This window comes from Heptranchias perlo, chromosome 1, assembly GCF_035084215.1.
Source record: "Heptranchias perlo isolate sHepPer1 chromosome 1, sHepPer1.hap1, whole genome shotgun sequence".
NCBI classification, from domain to species: domain Eukaryota; kingdom Metazoa; phylum Chordata; class Chondrichthyes; order Hexanchiformes; family Hexanchidae; genus Heptranchias; species Heptranchias perlo.
The window spans coordinates 105,444,469-105,466,448 of NC_090325.1; the positions used below are offsets into that span (position 1 = coordinate 105,444,469).

The 21,980-nt window shown below is 45.0% G+C and overlaps 1 protein-coding gene across 2 annotated transcripts in view; it reads right to left on the reverse strand.

The window, feature by feature from the left end:
* The window catches only part of slit2 (slit homolog 2 (Drosophila)), a 433,881-nt gene that overhangs the window by 76,504 nt on the left and 335,397 nt on the right, over window positions 1-21,980 (reverse strand). For both annotated transcript variants that reach the window (XM_067989278.1, XM_067989268.1), the window contains 2 exons: window positions 21,045-21,211; window positions 1,417-1,549 (listed from right to left, as the gene is read on the reverse strand). In XM_067989278.1, the coding sequence (XP_067845379.1) occupies window positions 1,417-1,549; window positions 21,045-21,211 (300 nt within the window). The remainder of the gene's footprint in view (window positions 1-1,416; window positions 1,550-21,044; window positions 21,212-21,980) is intronic.

Consider the following 21,980-nt stretch of genomic DNA (forward strand, 5'->3'; position numbering starts at 1 on the left):
TATGTCATCCTTTATTATCAGGGCTACCCCCATCCCCTCCTTTTCCATTTTGTCTGTCTTTTCGAAAAGTCAAGTACCCTGGAATATTAAGTTCCCAGCCTTGGTCACCTTGCAACCACGTCTCAGTAATGGCTATTAGATCAAACCCATTTATCGCTATTTGTGGCATTAATTCATCTATCTTGTTACGAATGCTTCATGCATTCAGATGAAACGCCATTGATTTTAACTTTTTACTATTTTTCCCGATGTGACCTTATTCACTGATACACTATTAACGTTAAACTCTGTCCCTTTCTGACACACTCTGCTTATTTTTACTCAAATTGCTACACTGCTCCATGGCCTTGACTTTTCTCTTTAGATTTATACATTTACCTATACCTGAACAATCTCTACTCCCCCCCCCCCCCCACCCTCCCCACTTTTTAGTTTAAAGCCCTATCTACTGCCTTAGTTATTCAATTCACCAGGACACTGGTCCCAACTCAGTTCAAGTGGAGCTCGTCCCATTCTGCTAACGTACGTTTAAGTGAGTAGGAGGACCCTGAGGCCCAGGAAAGCCAAAGAAAAAAGTAATTTAAATTTTCTTCTGCTCCTAATAGAATAGACGGGCATTTTTTGAAGGTAATTGATCCACATTGGTACCAATTATTTTTGTCTTGGAGCCTTTACTAGGCCCTCAATGAAACTCACTCCAGCTCTCAGCTGATGAGTCCCACTGAGCCTAATGGACCGAACTCCTCCAAACTATGGACTTGATAATGGGTCATGACCAATTTCCACCGCATGTTTCTGAATTTTCATCAACATCACAATTTCCTCAATTTTCAATATCAGAAATTCAAGTGCGCTGTGCACCATTTCAACCATTCATTTAAATGATCAGAAAAACATGTGCAGCACATACCCAAGTTTCCAATATGCACTACCCGTGGGCAAACAACTATGTCTACAGCGTGAAGCCCCATAACATTCTCATTTAGTGGAAGCTGCCAAGTTACAGAACTTTAACCTACAGCACAACATGGACTTAGAGGTGGAAATGTAAAATGCCTGCTCCTGTGACTCCACAAAACGTCTACGTAACTGCAAAATTCAAATAAGGAAAGATAAAATTACAGTAAATTTAACGTAAGTTGGGCATTGCTTTTTAAAGATTGGCACCAGGTACATGCTAGTGCAATGTAGCTAACCTTCTAGTTTGTACAATCAAACTTTCTCTGCCAGAGGAAATTACAATTTCCTCCACAGAAAGAGAACAGGACTCACATCTGCCATCTGATAAGGATCTTTCGGGTTACAGATTGCCATGTTTGATCAGCTCCCTTTTGATTATCCTTAAACTCTGAAGCTCTCTCAATTATGACTTTGAACTTAAGCATCCAAAGGTAAGAAGTAAGCAGTGCTACTCACAGTTCTGTCACATCTTTGGGGAGGCCCTTGGGTAAGGCTTTGAGCCCCTTGTTACTGCAACGAACCACAGTATCCAGGCAAGTGCATTCTGCAGGGCAACGAGCAAGGGGTGAACAGCTGTTGTCATCATTTCCTGGATTGTGGAAAGAAAAGCTTACTGTGAGGCAAAATAAACAATTATTTCCTTAAATTCTACAGACAGTTCAAAAGAAAACGAAAACATGGACCCTTGTTTGAGATAATAGATTCAAACTGCTCACATTGACTCACATAGGAGTACAGTAGCATTGTTGTACCAAAATGAAAAGTGTACCAAGATTAAAAAATTTATACATAGAATAATGGATATCTGGTAGTGATTACAAGGCAGGAACCTAATCGAGAAATTTAGATTGTTTATATAGAGAATTCTAGCTACCTGGCAGTGATTATAAGGCAGTATTCTAATCGAATGGTTCAGATGACACCAGGAAATTGTAAGAGTGAAGCTGAAATGGTTAATAATCAACTGACCCCATGGATCAGATTACTGCTGTACTCCCTTGTAAGCACACCAGTCTCTAGTTTCAGGTAATAGTTATGCATTGCTTGAGCTTCTTCTGAACGTATTGCGTTACCCAAATCTCTTGGTTGGATTTTTGATTAATAATACAAATCAAAAAATTACACTGTGATATACAAGCACTTAATGCATTGATATGAAATTACTGAGTCCGCTATTTTGACATTATTCATTGTTCACTATCTGGAGTAATTTACTTTGGTGGTGGGGGAGAATCACATAAATATATCATTAAAGTAAAGGACTATTGGTTGTCCTTAATCTTATAGAAACAGAAAAGCCATGATTTCCTGCTATGGTCCACCCAGTTTTGAACATAATCAGGTGGCCCACTTTATGCCCCAGTGCAGTTTCCAGTTGGCAGGACAGCAATAATGGAAGCTCCTGCCTCAAACAGGTGGGCATCGATCGTGCATACCATTTCCTGCTATTCTGATGTGTGGAATGTCAAGCGTTAATCATGCCGTAGATACTGGTATCTAGGGTTGCTAGTAAGTATACTGGACATCATAGAAAAGACATAGTAAGGTAAGGTAAGTCTATTTCACCAGTTTCTGTTGTAAATTATTTATTTTTTGCTCCCAACAACATTACTGGCACTAGTGGGTTTCCCAATGGAAATCCCTCTATCTGATGTGTTTGGAAGAAGAGGACAAATTACAGAGCCAGACAGACTGCTTTAGAGATACTCAATGCTCACCCGCTGGGACCTTCTCACCCATATTTGCAGAAAGAGGTGGCCAAACCTCATTTTGACAGATGTTTAGAGCTTGTAGAGATTCCTCAGATGGCATCACCAAGATATGTGAATGTTCAATCAATCTTAATGCTGGATGCTTCCTCAGAAGCATCCTAATTACAATCTGGCATGCTTTCAGTGGAGATGCATGAAAGCAGGCATGTCAATGGTGATCAACAGCCAATGCCTGATTAGCCACACCTGCCAAGAAACTACCATCCATTTCTGTAGATCTTACATACCTACCCAGCAATGGCCACAGGAAACTGTACTCCCGGGGTTTGGGTCAGCAAAGAAGCAGGTGCAGAGCTGTGCCATCTGCTGCAAGGACACCTGCAGATATCATGCAGAATGAGGCCGGAACATGCAGCTATGTCCTGAAACTTGGCTCCATCCCACTTGCAAATGTGCTGCAATGCAGACAGATGGGGGTGGTGCCATGGACCAGCACAGAGGTCAACCTTCCTCACAATCACCTCAAGCAGCCCAACTCTCACTTCAGCAGCCTGAAACAAGGGGTTTGGTACTGGACTGCTCCATCACTTGCCTGCAGACTCATGCCTGCACCTTGAGTTTCCTTTCCCCTGATGTTTGCCTCTTTTCTAAGTCCCCTTACCCTACAGTCTTGGCAATGGCTGACAATGGTTTTACATGCCTTTTCAGCCTCTCCAAAGGCTTTCAGAATTTTTGCCACCCAATTATAATACTCCACTTTAATGATCCTTATCACTTTAAATTCACTTACACACAATTTTCCACTTCCACCACTGGGGGTAGATCTTGACTTTGTGTGATAGTGCAAAATCGGGAGAGATGTAAAACGGGCTGCCGACTCGCAATTACCCGTTATACATATTGCACAAAGTCAAGATCTACCGCTGAATGTGCTCCCAAAATTAGTCTGAACCTGCGTTGAAGTTTTGCTGATGAACTGACCGTGAAAAATTGGATTCAAACAACATACTTCCATTTCAATCAATCTGAACCATGCTAATTATCATTCTGGCATAAGCTATGCCAACAATAGAAAATCTAGACTAAAGTGTCTTGTGCAAAATGGCACATGCTTTTCGCAGCACAGTGACAGTAAGTATAACACCGTCTTCTATTTAGTCAGCATGACAACAACCACATTGACATTCATTAAGGGACAGGGATTGAAACACATTAACATTCTGGAGTTTGGTCCCCCATATGAACAGTAAAAGTTTCCTTTCCCAGTTACACATGTTTGAAGCCTTTTCCAGGAACAGTGGAGTTTCTGTTAGTGTCAGGGAGCTATTTTCAAGCTGTCAACCCTGATGCTCAATTTATATTACTTCTTGGGACAGGTATCTTAGCTTCACCTGAAATGATTTCTACAATCCATCAATGAATGCAGGTCTGCGAAACTCGCCCTGCAGATTAAACTGGAATTGGCCCAGGTCCACTTGCACCAGGAAGTAATTTAAATAGAGCATAAGGACTGACAGCTTGAAAACTGTTCCCTGACAGAAACTCCACTGTTCTTGAGGGGGAAGACATGCTTTCAAACATTTGTCATTGAGAAGAGAAACTCTTACTGTTCACAAACTGTTTTGCAGCTGAAAACTAGAATGCAAAAACATTTGAAAACACTTTGGTTTCCACAAAGCAATATCATTGTGGCACGAGACAGGAACGTGAGATTTATGTGATATTGTTCAAAGATTAATTTCCAACCACAGTCGTGGGCAGTGCATGCTTGAATTTCCGATAGGCACCCTGAGTGGGTGTGGCCTCCATCCAGGAATGCAAAGTCAGGAAATTACCTCAATTATATGTATAAACGGTGGTAAAAACAGAAAATGCTGGAAATATAGAACAGGTCCCATCAAGATCTAAAAACAAAAACATGGGTTAATGTTTTGTGTGGAGACTCTTAGTCAGAACAATTCAGCTCTGATGAAGGGTCTACACCTGAAATGTTTGGCTGGACTTTTGATCGGCAGGGCCTGGCATTCACAGGACCTCTGTTTGGGATAGAAATTCGAGCAGTGTGGGCCTGTGATTTGCTAACCAGTGGCCCCTACAACCATCGATCCCTGCCAGGGAATCAGCCCTGTTAACCCATCTTTTTGCCTTACAGAGGTTGACAGACGTAGAATTATAGAATCTTTCAGCACAGAAGGAGGCCATTCTGCCCGTCATGCCTGTGCTGGCTCTTTGAAAGAGCTATCCAATTAGTCCCAAACCCCTGCAAATTTTTCCTTTTCAAGTATATACCCAATTCCCTTTGAAAGTTACTATTGAATGTGCTTCCACCCTTTCAGGCAGTGCAACATGCTGTGTAAAAAAAATTCTCCTCATTTTCCCCCTTGAATTTTTTGCCAATTATTTTAAATGTGTCCTTTGGTTACCAACCCTTTTGCCAGTAGAAATAGTTTCTCCATGCTGCATATTTCCAATATTTTCAGTTTTTGTTGCAGATTTTCAGCATTTGGAACTCCTTCTTTCCATCTCTCGCATATAATCTGTACTACTCCCAAGTTTAGATTCTTACATTGCAAAAAGGGACATTACATTAAAGGAACATTGCTTGCATCCCATATTTCCCTTTTTTTTTTGTTCTGGACTTCTTGTGCCAGTGCTGATGCAATAACCATAGTATCTCAGAGGCTCCCACTGTGCAGGTGGTGAGTTATCTACAGGAGACTTCAACAGGGCTGTATTGAATAACCCCTGAAAACAGGCCCTGGAATTGTGGTGCGCGATTAACCCGTGCCTGGTTGTAGCGATGCAGGCAGCACTTAACATGCATGGTTGCCTGATGATTTAAATGATTGCTGTGATCAGACAATGCGACCTGCGCTGTTGATTGGCTGCACCCATCAGCAGGGGGCCCTGATATTGGGAGCGGCTAGCACTACTTAAAGGCAGCCTGTACCTCTTAAAGGGGAGGTGCACTGTGGCTGCAGGAAGTCCTTTGGGAAGTAACTGTGTGCTGGAATATGGTGAAGAATGGCTGTGCCTGCGAGAGAGCGTGCACCAAGGTTCTCGCACGGTGCACTAGATGCCTTGGTGGAGGAGGTGGACAGACAGAGGGGCATCCTATATCCACAGGGGGGCAGGAGGACCTCCAGGCATATGTTGAAGAGGCAGTGGGAGAAAGTCGGGCATGAGGTGAATGCCAGGAGCATCACACCACGCACATGGATGCAGTAAAGGAAGAAGTTCAATGATTTGACACGAGTGGTCAAGGTGAGTAGTTCAACTGTCAAGTGGCGTTTCCTACCAACTGCATCACTCGCTGCATCCACTGCTCCACATAGTACACCTCCCATCACCCACCTACCAACAAACTCTTTCCATCAGTACACAACTCTTCAAATCAGATACTGCATCTCACCCTTACACATTACCACTGTTGCAAGCCGCACACCCACAACTCACAGGTCACGCACACTGGCAGCTATTCATTCAGGACAGCCACATCACCCAAACATCTTAGAACATTATAACATATGATACCGCAGGTGTCGGCTCGCCGGAGGACGAGGTCGCTCACTAGTTCTGCTGCAGAGTAGTCAGATGATGACTTTGATGGGCCAGGCTACAGAAGAAGGCTGATGGGTGTACACAACCTAATGCTTGGGGCACTGGAAAGCCTGCACACAATGTCAAGGAGCATGAAGGAGTGCAGCTCCACCTTGGCACAGGGTTTTGTAGAGAGCTTGGAGCCCATCCTTTCCCACATGAAATGGGTGGTCACCTCCATCAGCACACCTGTGGAACCCACCATGATACAGTGTCTGATGACCGATGTCACAGCTTCCATTGCAGCCCAAACATCTGCCATCCAAGGTCTGCACACTGCATTTGGAGCTCAGACTGCTGCCTTGGAAGCTCAAACTGCTGCATTACAGGCTCAGACTGCTGCTATCATTGATCCGGTTCCACTGTGGAACGGGGCTTCCAGGGTGTCACAGCAGTCCAGCACTCTGTTCTGCAGCAGATCACAGGATTGATGAGGTACCGCCCCGGGACAGTGGCAGTGGCTCCATGGAAGGCGAACCTGCTGTCCTCTCTCAGGATAACATCTCAGTGCTCGCACCCCTGCCACTCTGTCAGTGCCCTTACTGTTGCCTGTCAGCCAGCCAGGCCAGACTTCTGCAGCCCAGGCCGAGATGGTGCAGTCTGAAGCTGGGCCCTCCCGGCCCAGAGGTGCTCGAGGTCGTCCTCCAAGGTCATCTGCACGCTCCTCAATTGAAGGTCAGCAACCGTCCACCACCCATGCTCCAGCCACTGGGGAAGCACCTTGTAGGAGCACTAGGAAAGGTAAACGCACACGAACAACAGGCACTAAGGGAATGCACAAGGGTGAATAGTCTCATTTTGTTTGAATTATTTTATGTGTAAATCTATAAATGTGGTTATGAATTTATATTTGGTGTTGGTTTTCTTTCCTGTGATGAGCTGAGGGAGGAAGCAATGTGTAATCGTAAAAAGGACGATTTAATGGTCATGTGGGAGCGGAAAGGTAAGGAGTGTGGAGTGTCAGTGAATGGGGAGGTGTCATTGAGGTTACTGATATGGAGATGCCGGTGATGGACTGGGGTGGACAAATGTAAGGAATCTTACACCACCAGGTTATAGTCCAACAGTTTTATTTGAAAATCACAAGCTTTCGGAGCTTACCTCCTTCGTGAGTGACTCACCTGACGAAGGAGGTAAGCTCTGAAAGCTTGTGATTTTCAAATAAAACTGTTGGACTATAACCTGGTGTTGTAAGATTCCTTACAATTGAGGTTACTGGTATCGCTCATTAATCATCTGATCACGCAGAGCCCTGGCAGACAGGGCCTGTCTACCTTATTGTCTCCCTGCCTCTTCCTCCATCTCCTCCTCCTCCTCCTCCACTTCCTCTGCCTCTGGCTCAGGGTCTTGCCGGATAGGCGGTGGCAAGGGCTGTCCCCTCATAATGGCGAGGTTGTGCAGCATGCAGCATACGACAACAAATCTTGATACCCACTCAGCTGAGTACTGCAGGGCTCCTCCAGAGCGGTCCAGGCAGCAGAAGCATTGCTTGAGGACGCCTATGGTGTGCTCTATGATGTTCCGTGTGGCAGCATGGCTCTCACTGTAGGCCTGCTGTGCACGTGTGCGTACGTTCCAGACCGGAGTCATGAGCCACTTTATGAGGGGATAACCCTTGTCCCCCAGGACCCAGCCTTTGACTTGCCATGCTGGTTGAAATATAAGTGGCACGTTGGACTGCCGCAGAATGAAGGAATCATGACTGCTGCCAGGATAGCGGGCATTGAGCTGCATGATGCACTGCGTGTGGTCGCACACCAGCAGCATATTGAGGGAGTGAAATCCCTTTCTATTCATGAATGTGGCCGAGTTCAGATGTGGAGCACAATTAACTTAAGTACTTAGGAAATAGAAGCGGGAGTAGGCTATACAGCCCCTTGGGCCTGCACCGCCATTCAATAAGATCATGGCTGATCTTCGACCTCAACTCCACTTTCCCACCCGATCCCCATATCAATTGTCCAAAAATCAGAGTCCAAAAATCCATCAATCTCATTCTTGAATATACTCAATGACTGAGCATCCCAAGCCCTCTGAGGTAGAGAATTCCAAAGATTCACAACCCTCTGAGTGAAGAAATTCCTCCTCATTTCAGTCCTAAATGTCCAACCCCTTATCCAAAGAACATGCCCCCCAGTTCTTGGCTCTCCAGCCAGGGGAAACAACTTCTCAGCATCTACCCTGTCAAGCCCTCTTAGAATCTTACATGAGATCACCTCTCATTCTCCTAAACTCCATTCTACTCAATCTCTTCATAGGACAAACATCTCATCCCAGGAATCAATCTAGTGAACCTTCATTGCACCACCTCTAAGGCAATTATATCCTTAGGTAAGGAGACCAAAACTGTACACAGTACTCCAGGCATGGTCTCGCAAAGCATGGCAATATGCGTGCAGTCAATCGCACCTTGCACCATGCGGAAACCTGCAATGCGAGCAAACCCTCGTGCTCACTCTTGCTGCTTATCTTGGCAAGACAGAATGAGATGAATCTGTTTCTGAGAGCGCACAGAGCCTCAGTGACCTCCCTTTTATACAGCAGTGCACTGCAAACTGCGAGATGTTGGTTATGTTTCCAGCAGCAGCCTGAAAGAAGCCTGTGCCGTAAAAATTAAGCACCCGGGTCACCTTTGCAAGAACATTGGAAATAGAGAAAAATTGACAGCTTTTTCTTAATGCTACTAACCATCATGCTCTGCAGGCTGTGCTGCGTATTTTGCTGAATTGTATACTGTTAACCTTTGACTAGTGATTGACCCTTGTCACCCTCATTGTGAGGCAAGGCAGCTACATGATAAAAGAGGAATAATAACCCAAAAAGCAGAACAATGATTCAAAGATAGCGATAAGACCAAGACCATGATGAGATAGCTAGATGAGTGTGATCAAACAAATTAGCCACCTTGAAAAACAACCTTGCAAAGGGTTAAATGAGTAATGTTAAAACATGCTGACCATCTTGAATTCTTTGAAAAACAACTTTGTTAATCTATAAGGGTCTTATGAATGTTGTTCCATATGTGGTGTGAGTTTCCTGCCCAGGGGGGACATAAAAACCCAATGTTTTTTGAGCTCAGGGCATAGGAATCAGCGAAGACCACCAATTGTCGAAAGAACACCTAGCTGTCTGAAGACGACACTGCTGTCAGAAGAACACCTGACTATCTCACTGAGGACTTCAGGACTACCTCACTGTCGGAAAACCTGAAACGACCACATCGCCAACGTAATTACAACCTTTGTCCAGAGATCAAACGGGGTAATAGTGTCTTAATCTTTGTTGTCTAAATATTTGATACCTTTACATGCTTGATTTGACTATTAATAAATGAGACACTGACTACCAATTGGTGTCACGTCCAAATCTGTTACACCTTGACAGCCACAGGCATTGCTGTTCTTGCCCTGCTCTGAGGCTGCAGTTGTGGCTGCAGCAGTTGAAAAATTTCAGGCACGATCTTTTTAGCGAACTGCAGCCGTCTGATGCACTGGTCATCGCTGAAGTTGAGGTAAGAGAATTGGTCCCTAAAGGTCCACCTTGGATATGCTGAGTGCCGTGCTCCTCCTCCTCCTCCTCCTCCCTCTTCTAGCAGCTTGTCTTTCTCTAGTGGTCTCTCTGCATGCTTCCAGTCATGTTCAATTCTGAGAGGAAGCCCTCGCAGGCCACCCATGTCTGGAAGCAAACTTGTTCAGCACACCATTTTAAATGCCACTAACAGTACTGCAAGGCCACCCCACACCACTCTTTATATAAATATTGCAACTTTCTCCAAGTATAGGAAACTTCCACAAACACCCACAATTGTACCAACAGCCAGAATAAATAATCCAGCAACTAACTAATCCTGCATGTTCCCTTTAAATAACACTGGTGGTGGTGGTGGTGGTGGGGTGTCCTTCATGCCCTTTAACTCCTGTTCAGCTGTGCAAGGTTAAGACAGTGTATTGGCTGGAGCGTGGAGTTCGAAAATGCCATCGGCTGCTTCAAATCAGCGTTGCACACTGATTAGCATCATAATCTCCCTACTTTACATGCTGCCGGCATTTGTTAGGTGCACGTGTGCAATCACCTTTACCAAGATGGCATCCTGCGTACTTCACGCCAGAAGTGTGCACGCATATCTTGGGACGCCATTTTCGGGGCTTAGGTGTCTGCATAGCGCCTACAAAACGGGCACTACACGGCACAATTTAGCCCCCCCGAGTCTCCTGCCAACCCTTTTTTCTCATGTGGTTAGCTTGTGATATCATTCCTAACATAAAGAGGGGGTTGGCAAAATGGATATGGGAATGATCCAATGAATCCAGCATTAAAACCCAGTAAATGAGATATGAGCGGTGTGCAAACATTGTGGATTTAGCTTCTTGTTTTACCGCCCTGGACCTAAGCATTCGGCGGGTGGGGGGGCAAGGAGCAGAGGTGCACCAGAAAAGGGGGGCATAGGTAAGCATCAATTTTTTAAGCCATGCAGCAATTTTAACCTAACTTGCCCGTCGGGAAACTGACGAGATTGGCTGATTTTACACCCCACCCGATTTTACTCTCCACTGAAGTTTTAAAATTGGTGTGAGGAGGGCGTTTGCATGAGCCAAAAAGGATGGCTTCATTTTACCAACATTAAACTGGGGCAATTTTAGCTCATCCTGGTCTTAATACTGCAAAGGAGGTTGGAGACAGTTTAACAGCTATGAGATCGGAGGAGAAGGTGGGCACTTTTAAAATTTAAAAAAGCTTTCAGGGATATAGCAGTCAAGGCCACTTTGGAATTAGAAGAAAGAGGAGCTGGAGTGGGGCATCATAACTTTTGAAATTGAAAGAACATATTGAGAGGAAGCGGCCTGAAAGCACCTTAATGGCAGGCAAGGCGGGTGAGGGAAAGATCTAATGATGAGAATTAGCATGAAGTTACTTTTGACTCGAAGTTAATATAAAATTATTTTTCATTATTGGCCTTAAGAGTTGCTGGAGCTGGTGGAAGTTAGAGCCGGAGCTGTTGACAACAGTGCCATTCAAAGTTGGGAGGTGAAAGTTGGAAGAACCATTTGGGAGTGAGTTACGTGGAAAGAAGTAGCCAATCAAGTAGAAGAAACGTGGCTAAAAATAGTGATTTTAAGTATAATAGAAAGCATAACTTTTTGAGGAGGTAACAAGGAGGGTCGATGAGGGTAGTGCATTTGATGTAGTCTACATGGATTTTAGCAAGGCTTTTGACAAGGTCCCACATGGCAGGCTGGTCAGAAAAGTAAAAGTCCATGGGATCCAAGGGAAAATGGCAAGTTGGATCCAAAATTGGCCCAGTGGCAGAAAGCAAAGGGTAATGGTCGACGGGTGTTTTTGTGACTGGAAGGCTGTTTCCAGTGGGGTTCCGCAGGGCTCAGTACTAGGTCCCTTGCTTTTTGTGCTATATATCAATGATTTAGACTTAAATGTAGGGGAAATGGTTAAAAAGTTTTCAGATGATACAAAAATTGGCCGTGTGGCTGACAGTGAGGAGGAAAGCTGTAGTCTGCAGGAAGATATCAATGGACTGGTCAGGTGGGCAGAAAAGTGGCAAATGGAGTTCAATCCGGAGGATTGTGAGGTAATGCATTTGGGGAGGGCAAACAAGGCAAGGGAGTACACAATAAATGGGAGGATACCAAGAAGTGTAGAGGAACAGAGGGATTTGGAGTGCATGTCCACAGATCCCTGAAGGTAGCAGGACAGGTAGATAAGGTGGTTAAGAAGGAATACGCGATACTTTCCTTTATTAGCTGAGGCATAGAATATAAGAGCAGGGAGGTTATCCTAGAACTGCATAAAATGCTAGTTAAGGCACAGCTAGAGTACTGTTTCCAGTTCTGGTCACCACATTACAGGAAAGATGTGATTGCACCAGAGAGGGTACAGAGGAGATTTACAAGGACGTTGCCAGGACTGGAGAATTTTAGCTATGAGGAAAGATTGGATAGGCTGGGGTTGTTTTCTCTGGAATAAGGGAGGCTGAGGGGAGATTTAATTGAGGTGTATAAAATTATGAGGGGCCTTGATAGAGTGGATAGGAAGGACATATTTCCCTTGGCAGAGAGGTCAACATCCGGGGGGGTATAGATTTTAAAGTAATTGTTGGAAGGATTAGAGGGGAGTTCAGGAGATATTTTTTCGCCCAGAGGATGATGGGGGTCAGGAACTCACTGCCTGAAAAGGTGGTAGAGGCAGAAACCCTCATCGCATTTAAAAAGTACTTGGATATGCACCTGAAGTGCAGTGACCTACAAGGCTAGGGACCAAGAGCTGGAAAGTGGGAGTAGGCTAGATAGTTCTTTCTCGGCCGGCTGAATGGCCTCCTTCTGTGCTGTAAATTTCTATGATTCTATGATTCATAACAGAAAAGTGTCAAAAGAAGTGTTATGCTTCAGGAAGTGCACACTATATGCAAGATTTATAATATATTTGGACATCTCAGTCAGACAGCAGCGGTTCAAGAAGGCGGCTCACCACCACCTTCTCAAGGGCAATTAGGGATGGGCAATAAATGCTGGCCTTACCAGCGACGCCCACATCCCATGAACAAATGTTTTAAAAAGTTGCTTTAAGCAATAGGTAGTACTTGATACTGAAGCAGGAGGGGGCAGATTGAATCCAGAGTTCCCTGGCAGTCTGGCTTGTTTTCGCTGGTCAGGTGAACTCTGCCATCTCGCAAGTAGGCTGTTAGGTAGAGTACCGCATGGAGGAGAGTTTGTTCTATCAAGGGAGGGAATGGGGAAAGGAGGAAAAAATGTCCCAGATGGACTTCCCCCCGCTTGAATCATGCTTGATGCTGCCTGATGTGGTGCAAGCTTCCATTTCAAGGAGAAGTGCATGATTCAGGTTGGACTTGCTCCAGACATGAGGGGGAGATCAGCAATTGGTATCACTGTAGAGCGGACTAAGGGAGATGTGGTTGCAGCGTGACCAAGGTTGGGAACTAAATATTCCAGGGTATTTGACTTTTAGAAATGATAGGCAAAATGGAAAGGGAGGGTGGGGTAGCCCTGATAACAAAAGATGAGATGAATGCAGAAATGAGAAAGGATCTTAGCTCAGAAAATCAGGATGTAGAATCAGTATGGGTGGAGCTAAGAAATAACAAGGGGTAGAAAACACTGGAGGGAGTAGTTTATAGGCTGACTAAAAGTAGTTATCATGTTGGACAGAGTATAAATCAGGAAATTAGAGGAGCATGTAACAAGGGTAATGCAATAATCGTGGGAGACTTTAATCTTTACATAAACTAGGCAAACTAAATTGGCAAAAGTAGCTTGGAGGATGAGTTCATGGAATGCATTCGAGAGAGTTTTCTAGAACAATATGTCGCGGAACCAGTTAGGGAACAGGCTATTTTAGATCTAGTATTGTGTAATGAGACAGAGTTAATTAGTAATCTTATAGTTAAGGATCCTCTGGTAGAGTGATCATAATATGATAGAATTCCACATTGAATTTGAGAGTGATGCAGTTAAATCTGAAATTAGGGTCTTAAATTTAACCAAAGCCAATTACATAGGAATGAGGGATGAGTTGGCTGAGGTAGATTGGAAAATTAGATTAAAAGATATGACGGTCGATAAGCAATGGCAAAAATTTAAAGAAATAATTCATCATTCTCAACGAATATACATTGCCTTGAGGAATAAAAACTCCTAAAGGGAAAAGTGATCCAACCGAGGCTAACCAGAGAAGTTAAGGATAGTATTAGATTAAAAGAAAAGGCTTACAATGTTGCCAAAAAGAGTAGTAAGCCTGAGGGTTGGAAGAGTTTTAGAAATCAGCAAAGGATGACCAAGAAATTGATAAAGAGGGAGAAAATTGAATACGAGAGTAAATTAGCAAGAAATATAAAAACAGATTGTAAGAGCTTCGACAAGTATAAAAAAGGAAGAGAGTAGCGAAAGTAAACGTGGGCCCCTTAGAGGCTGAGACAAGAGAAATTATAATGGGGAATAAGGAAATGGCAGAGACGTTAAACAAATATTTTGTATCTGTCTTTACAGTAGAAGACACAATAAACATATTGGAAATAATGGGGAACCAAGGGTCTAATGAGAGTGAGGAACTTAAAGTAATTAATATTAATAAAGAAAAAATACTGGAGAAATTAATGGGACTAAATGCCAACAAATCCCCTGGATCTGATGGCCTACATCCTAGGGTTCTAAAAGAGGTGGCTGCAGAGATAGTGGATGCATTGGTTTTGTTCCAGAATTCCTTAGATTCTATAATGGTCCCAGTGGATTGGAAGATAGTAAATGTAACCATGCTATTCAAGAAAGGAGGGAGAGAGAAAACAGGGAACTACAGGCCAGTTAGCCTGACATCAGTAGTAGAGATAATGCTAGGACGCAGTAACAGGGCACATAGAAAATCATAATATGATTAGGCAGAGTCAACACGGTTTTATGAGAGGGAAATCGTGTTTGACAAATCTATTGGAGTTTTTTGAGGGTGTAACTATCAGGGTCGATAAGGGGGAACCAGTGGATGTAGTATATTTGGATTTTTGGAAGGCATTCGACAAGATGCCACACAAGAGATTTTTGCACAAGGGCTCATGGGATTGGGGGTAAGCATGGATTGAGGTTTGGTTAATGGACACAAAATAGAGAGTAGGAATAAACGGGTCATTTTCGGGTTGGCAGGTTGTAACTAGTGGGGTGCCGCAAGGATCAGTGCTTGGGCCTCAGCTGTTTACAATATATATTAATGACTTAAATGAGGGAACCGAGTGTAATGTATCAAAGTTTCCTGATGATTCAAAGCTAGGTGGGAAAGTAAGCTGTGAGGAGGACGCAAAGTGTCTGCAAAGGGATATAGACAGGTTAAGTGAGTGGGCAAGAAGGTGGCAGATGGAGTAGAATGTGGGGAAATGTGAAATTATCCACTTTGGTAGGAAAAATAGAAAAGCAGAATATTTTTTAAAAGGAGAGAGACCAAGAAATGTTGGTAGTCAGAGAGATTTGGGTGTCCTTGTACACGAATCACAGAAAGTTAACATGCAAGTACAGAGGGTACGGTAGCATAGTGGTTATGTTATTGGGCTAATAATCCAGAGGCCTGGACTAAAATCCAGAGTCATGAGTTCAAATCCCGCCATGGCAGCTGGCGAATTTAAATTCAATTAATTAATTAAATTCAATTAATTAAATAAAAATCTGGAATTAAAATACTAGTATCAGTAATGATGGCCATGAAACTACCGGATTGTCGTAAAAACCCATCTGGTTCACTAATGTCCTTTAGGGAAGGAAGCCTGCCGCCCTTACCCGGTCTGGCCTATATGTGACTCCAGACCCACAGCAATGTGGTTGATTCTTAATTGCCCTCGGAAATGGCCCAGCAGGCCACTCAGTTGTAAAATCTCGCTACGAAAAGTCATAATAAGAATAAAACCGGACGGACCACCCGGCATCGGACCACTAGGCACCGGACACGACAACGGCAAAACACCAAGCCCAGTCGACCCTGCAAGGTCCTCCTTACTAACATCTGGGGACTTGTGCCAAAATTGGGAGAGCTGTCCCACAGACTAGTCAAGCAACAGCCTGACATAGCCATACTCACAGAATCATATCTTTCAGCCAACGTCCCAGACTCTTCCATCACCATCCCTGGGTATGTCCTGTCCCACCGGCAGGACAGACCCACCAGAGGTGGCGGTACAGTGATATACAGTCAGGAGGGAGTGGCCCTGGGAGTCCTCAACATTGACTCTGGACCCCATGAAATCTCATGGCATCAGGTCAAACATGGGCAAGGAAACCTCCTGCTGATTACCACCTACCGTCCTCCCTCAGCTGATGAATCAGTCCTCCTCCATGTTGAACACCACTTGGAGGAAGCACTGAGGGTAGCAAGGGCACAAAATGTACTCTGGGTGGGGGACTTCAATGTCCATCACGAAGAGTGGCTCGGTAGCACCACTACTGACCGAGCTGGCCGAGTCCTGAAGGACATAGCTGCTAGACTGGGCCTGCGGCAAGTGGTGAGCGAACCAACACGAGGGAAAAACTTACTTGACCTCGTCCTCACCAATCTACCTGTCGCAAATGCATCTGTCCATGACAGTATTGGTAGGAGTGACCACCGCACAGTCCTCGTGGAGATGAAATCCCGTCTTCGCACTGAGGACACCATCCAACGTGTTGTGTGGCACTACCACCGTGCTAAATGGGATAGATTCAGAACAGATCTAGCAGCTCAAAACTGGGCATCCATGAGGCGCTGTGGGCCATCAGCAGCAGCAGAATTGTATTCCAGCACAATCTGTAACCTCATGGCCCGGCATATTCCTCAATCTACCATTACCAACAAGCCAGGGGATCAACCCTGGTTCAATGAGGAGTGTAGAAGAGCATGCCAGGAGCAGCACCAGGCGTACCTAAAAATGAGGTGCCAACCTGGTGAAGCTACAACTCAGGACTACATGCATGCTAAACAGCGGAAGCAACATGCTATAGACAGAGCTAAGCGATTCCACAACCAACGGATCAGATCAAAGCTCTGCAGTCCTGCCACATCCAGTCGTGAATGGTGGTGGACAATTAAACAACTAACGGGAGGAGGCTCTGCAAACATCCCCATTCTCAATGATGGCGGAGTCCAGCACGTGAGTGCAAAAGACAAGGCTGAAGCGTTTGCAACCATCTTCAGCCAGAAGTGCTGAGTGGATAATCCATCTCAGCCTCCTCCCGATATCCCCACCATCACGGAAGCCAGTCTCCGGCCAATTCGATTCACTCCACGTGATATCAAGAAACGGCTGAGTGCACTGGATACAGCAAAGCCTATGGGCCCCGACAACATCCCAGCTGTAGTGCTGAAGACTTGTGCTCCAGAACTAGCTGCGCCTCTAGCCAAGCTGTTCCAGTACAGCTACAACACTGGCATCCACCCGACAATGTGGAAAATTGCCCAGGTATGTCCTGTCCACAAAAAGCAGGACAAATCCAATCCGGCCAATTACCGCCCCATCAGTCTACTCTCAATCATCAGCAAAGTGATGGAAGGTGTTGTCGACAGTGCTATCAAGCGGCACTTACTCACCAATAACCTGCTCATCGATGCTCAGTTTGGGTTCCGCCAGGACCACTCGGCTCCAAGACCTCATTACAGCCTTGGTCCAAACATGGACAAAAGAGCTGAATTCCAGAGGTGAGGTGAGAGTGACTGCCCTTGACATCAAGGCAGCATTTGACCGAGTGTGGCACCAAGGAGCCCTAGTAAAATTGAAGTCAATGGGAATCAGGGGGAAAACTCTCCAGTGGCTGGAGTCATACCTGGCACAAAGGAAGATGGTAGTGGTTGTTGGAGGCCAGTCATCTCAGCTCTAGGACATTGCTGCAGGAGTTCCTCAGGGCAGTGTCCTTGGCCCAACCATCTTCAGCTGCTTCATCAATGACCTTCCCTCCATCATAAGGTCAGAAATGGGGATGTTCGCTGATGACTGCACAGTGTTCAGTTCCATTCGCAACCCCTCAGATAATGAAGCAGTCCGAGCCTGCATGCAGCAAGACCTGGACAACATCCAGGCTTGGGCTCATAAGTGGCAAGTAACATTCGCGCCAGATAAGTGCCAGGCAATGACCATCTCCAACAAGAGAGAGTCTAACCACCTCCCCTTGACATTCAACGGCATTACCATCGCCGAATCCCCCACCATCAACATCCTGGGGGTCACCATTGACCAGAAACTTAACTGGACCAGCCATATAAATACTGTGGCTACGAGAGCAGCTCAGAGGCTGGGTATTCTGCGGTGAGTGACTCACCTCCTGACTCCCCAAAGCCTTTCCACTATCTACAAGGCACAAGTCAGGAGTGTGATGGAATACTCTCCACTTGCCTGGATGAGTGCAGCTCCAACAACACTCAAGAAGCTCGACACCATCCAAGATAAAGCAGCCCACTTGATTGGCACCCCATCCACCACCCTAAACATTCACTCCCTTCACCACCGGCGCACTGTGGCTGCAGTGTGCACCATCCACAGGATGCACTGCAGCAACTCGCCAAGGCTTCTTCGACAGCACCTCCCAAACCCGCGACCTCTACCACCTAGAAGGACAAGGGCAGCAGGCGCATGGGAACAACACCACCTGCACGTTCCCCTCCAAGTCACACACCATCCCGACTTGGAAATATATCGCTGTTCTTTCATTGTCGCTGGGTCAAAATCCTGGAACTCCCTTCCTAACAGCATTGTGGGAGAACCGGACTGCAGCGATTCAAGAAGGCGGCTCACCACCACCTTCTCGAGGGCAATTAGGGATGGGCAATAAATGCCGGCCTTGCCAGCGACGCCCACATCCCGTGAACGAATTTAAAAAAAGAAAGCAATTAGGAAGGCAAATGGTATGCTAGCCTTCATTGCAAGGGGGTTGGAGTATAAGAGTGAAGTCTTGCTGCAATTGTATAGGGCTCCGGTGAGACCTGTACTGTGTACGGTTTTGGGCTCCTTACCTAAGGAAGGATATACTTGCCTTAGAGGTGGTGCAATGAAGATTCACTAGATTAATTCCTGGGATGAGAGGGTTGTCCAATGAGGAGAGGTTGAGTAGAATGGGCCTATAGTCTCTGGAGTTTAGAAGAATGAGAGGTGATCTCATTGAAACGTATAAAATGCTGAGAGGGTTTGACAGGGTAGATGCTGAGAGGCTGTTTCCCCTGGCTGGAGAGTCTAGAATTAGCAGTTATGAACGGGTAGGCTGGGGGGCTGGGGGGTGGGGGGGAGGTAAAAAAAATGTAAAACCCGCCTCCAAACTGCCCACTTCCGTTTTTAACAGAGGCGGGTCGAGGGGCAGGCGACCAACCCGCTCTCAGGAGGCGGGTCTGTCAGTGAAATCTTTTAAAGAGGCAATGGGCCTCTGTTTTAATTGGTTTTTTATTTTTAACTCCTGGGGGCCGGGATTCCGGGGCCTTCTGGTTCTCGCCACATGAGAGGAGGCGAGAAGGCCCGGATCAACAGGTGAGTGTCTTTATTGTACTGCTTCTGGGTCGGGAGGAGCAGGAGTGCTTCCTCCAGGCCCTACAAGCTTACCTGCCACGATCCCACACACCCGATCGACCGACCCCCCCCTTCAATGTCCGATCCCCCACCCTCCCCGGATGTTCAGCCCCCCCATGACTGAGCCCTCCAATGACCGGCAACACCAATGACTCCATCCGATGACCTCCGACCCCAATCTAAGGCTTACCAGCTGGCATCTGCTCCCTGGCCGCTCTCTCGTCCGACTGACAGCCAGCCTGTCAATCTGGCTGGCTGTCGAGCAGGAAACCTACTGAAAAAAATCGTAAGACGTCCTTATGGCAAAATCGTAAGGACATCCGGGAAACCCATACATCTGGGTTTCCCATCAGGAAATCCCTCCCACCCTGCCCCCGCTCTCTTTCCGGCTCCCCGTCAAAATTTAACCCGTAGTCTCAAGATAAGCGGTCGGCCATTTAGGACATGAGGAAAAATTTCTTCACTCAGAAGTTGTGAATCTTTGGAATTCTCTACCCCAGATATAGATGTTTGGACACCAAGGGAATCCAGAGATATGAGGATCGGGCAAGAAAGCGGAGTTGAGGTAGAAATTCAGTCAAGATCTTACTGAATGGCAGAGCACGCTCGAGGGGCTGGATGGCCTGCTCCTGCTCCTATTTCTTATGTTGTTAAGGGAAAAACAGCTAAAATACTTTTAATTAAACAGCAACTACTGTCAAAGGTGTAAGTGGAAGAAACAGATGGTCCAAATTCTTCAAGTCTCCAGCCGCCCGGTATGAAGCCATGTGTTTCTGCCCATCTCACAGCGTTTCTCCCATAAAACAGATGCCCAGTAATGGAAAAATGCTTTTTTGAATTAGTCATCTACACTCCAGATGTGTTTCGATGCATGTGTTTTACACAAATCGATTCTTTATGGCCCTTGGAGCAAACACCATTATCATGTTATCATGGAGGGAAAGCTGTGGCACAGTGTCAAAGCGCAGTCACTAACTGCATCCAATGTTTTATTCATGGCACTGAATTAATGCAGGTCGATGTCCAAGATAAGCTTTCCAGGAAATCACAACACTAAATACACACATCGTCATGCATGAGCAGCGTGTGACAGGAAACACAGGCATAAATAAATAGTTACACAGCTCCGCAGATTGCTCACGGACATCGCACTCCACATGAGGCACACGTCATGCATAACAGACAAGTTACCTGCACAAACACGGAACTCTCAATTCACAGTGAAATGACTTTTGTGTCATATACATATTTATATAGAGAGAAATTTAATTCTGCTCAATGATTAATTAGAGCAGTTTCACTCTTTTTGTATTTACATAATGAATTAGCATTCACACTTAGTAATGATTTAAGTGCTATACTTTGCAGACTACAAAATGTAGCTATATTTCTAAAAACAGGTGAAGAATATGAAATATGTTGTCATGTGCAATAAATTTAGATTTCAAACTGTTCTTTAAAAAGCTGTTGCATTCTGAAAGTTCAGTTTACTCAGTCGATGAGATTTCAAGAATGATATAACATCAACATTTTAGGAACCATAGATGAGCTCACTGTATTGTAGTCACCTAGAATTAAGTCCTTATTATAGAACCAAGTTACAATTACCATGAATTGTACTCCTCATGATCAGCTTTTTGGATAACTATTAATACCGACAAAACTAACTATCTCACGTTTTACATACGGTCAAATGTTTTGTTGGACTAAACATTGTCGAAGAAAAAGAGCAGGGTTATAAGGCTTACCATCATCACATGTGAAGTCCTGGATTGCTACGTCCTGGATGGGAATTTCTTTCAAGAAATAGGGCTTCTGGCAGCGAGGATTTCCGGTTACTATGCGTTTCTTTCTCAGCCACTCACCCAACCAGGCCAGATGACAATTGCAGTTAAAGGGATTAGCCAGCAGATTTCTGAAGAGACCAAGAAGGGATTAGTGATCAAAAAAGTGAAATTAAATTCAGTGTAAGTCATCATAAAGTCATCAACACATAATAAGAAACATATTATTCTAAAATATGGCTTGTGGCCTACCTCATGTCTGTGCCTGAAATCTCATTTACATTAAAGCTGTAAATGTGCAGTAAATTTTATTTGAATTATGACGCATGGTGTAAATGATGCAAAGTCACTGATGTTAGATTAGTAAAAATGCCCTAGATTCAGTCAAATGTTAATGGCTGTGTGAGCAACAGATCCAATCAGGCTAGAATGACCAGAATGATTTGAATCTCAACATTTTCTTTATTGTCCAGTAACATTACATTGTTGGCATCCTGTAAATTCATACCGCCCAACCACATCATGGTTTGTGGCATGAGGTCCAGTGTAAAATATTGGTGAGATTGAACTCTGTGTGGATCAGGGATGATCTCAATGAATGGGATTACTAATACCACTCTCAACTGCACCACCTTTGATGAGGTCTCTACCTTTCCATTTCATTTTTGCATGAAGAAACCAATGGTAGAGCCATGGCCTGCAATGCAAGACAAGATCACTGAGGTTGAAAACAGTAGAAGAGAAGATAAGGTCAATCAGGAAGCGGTGATTAAATGACACCAAACTTGGGTTTAAAGGCCTGCTGATTGCAGGAGGAAGGGAAAATTAAAGTGGGGGGGCAGGAGGCAGAATTTCCATTTTTCATAGTCTATGAAAGAATGATGTGGAGATGCCGGTGAT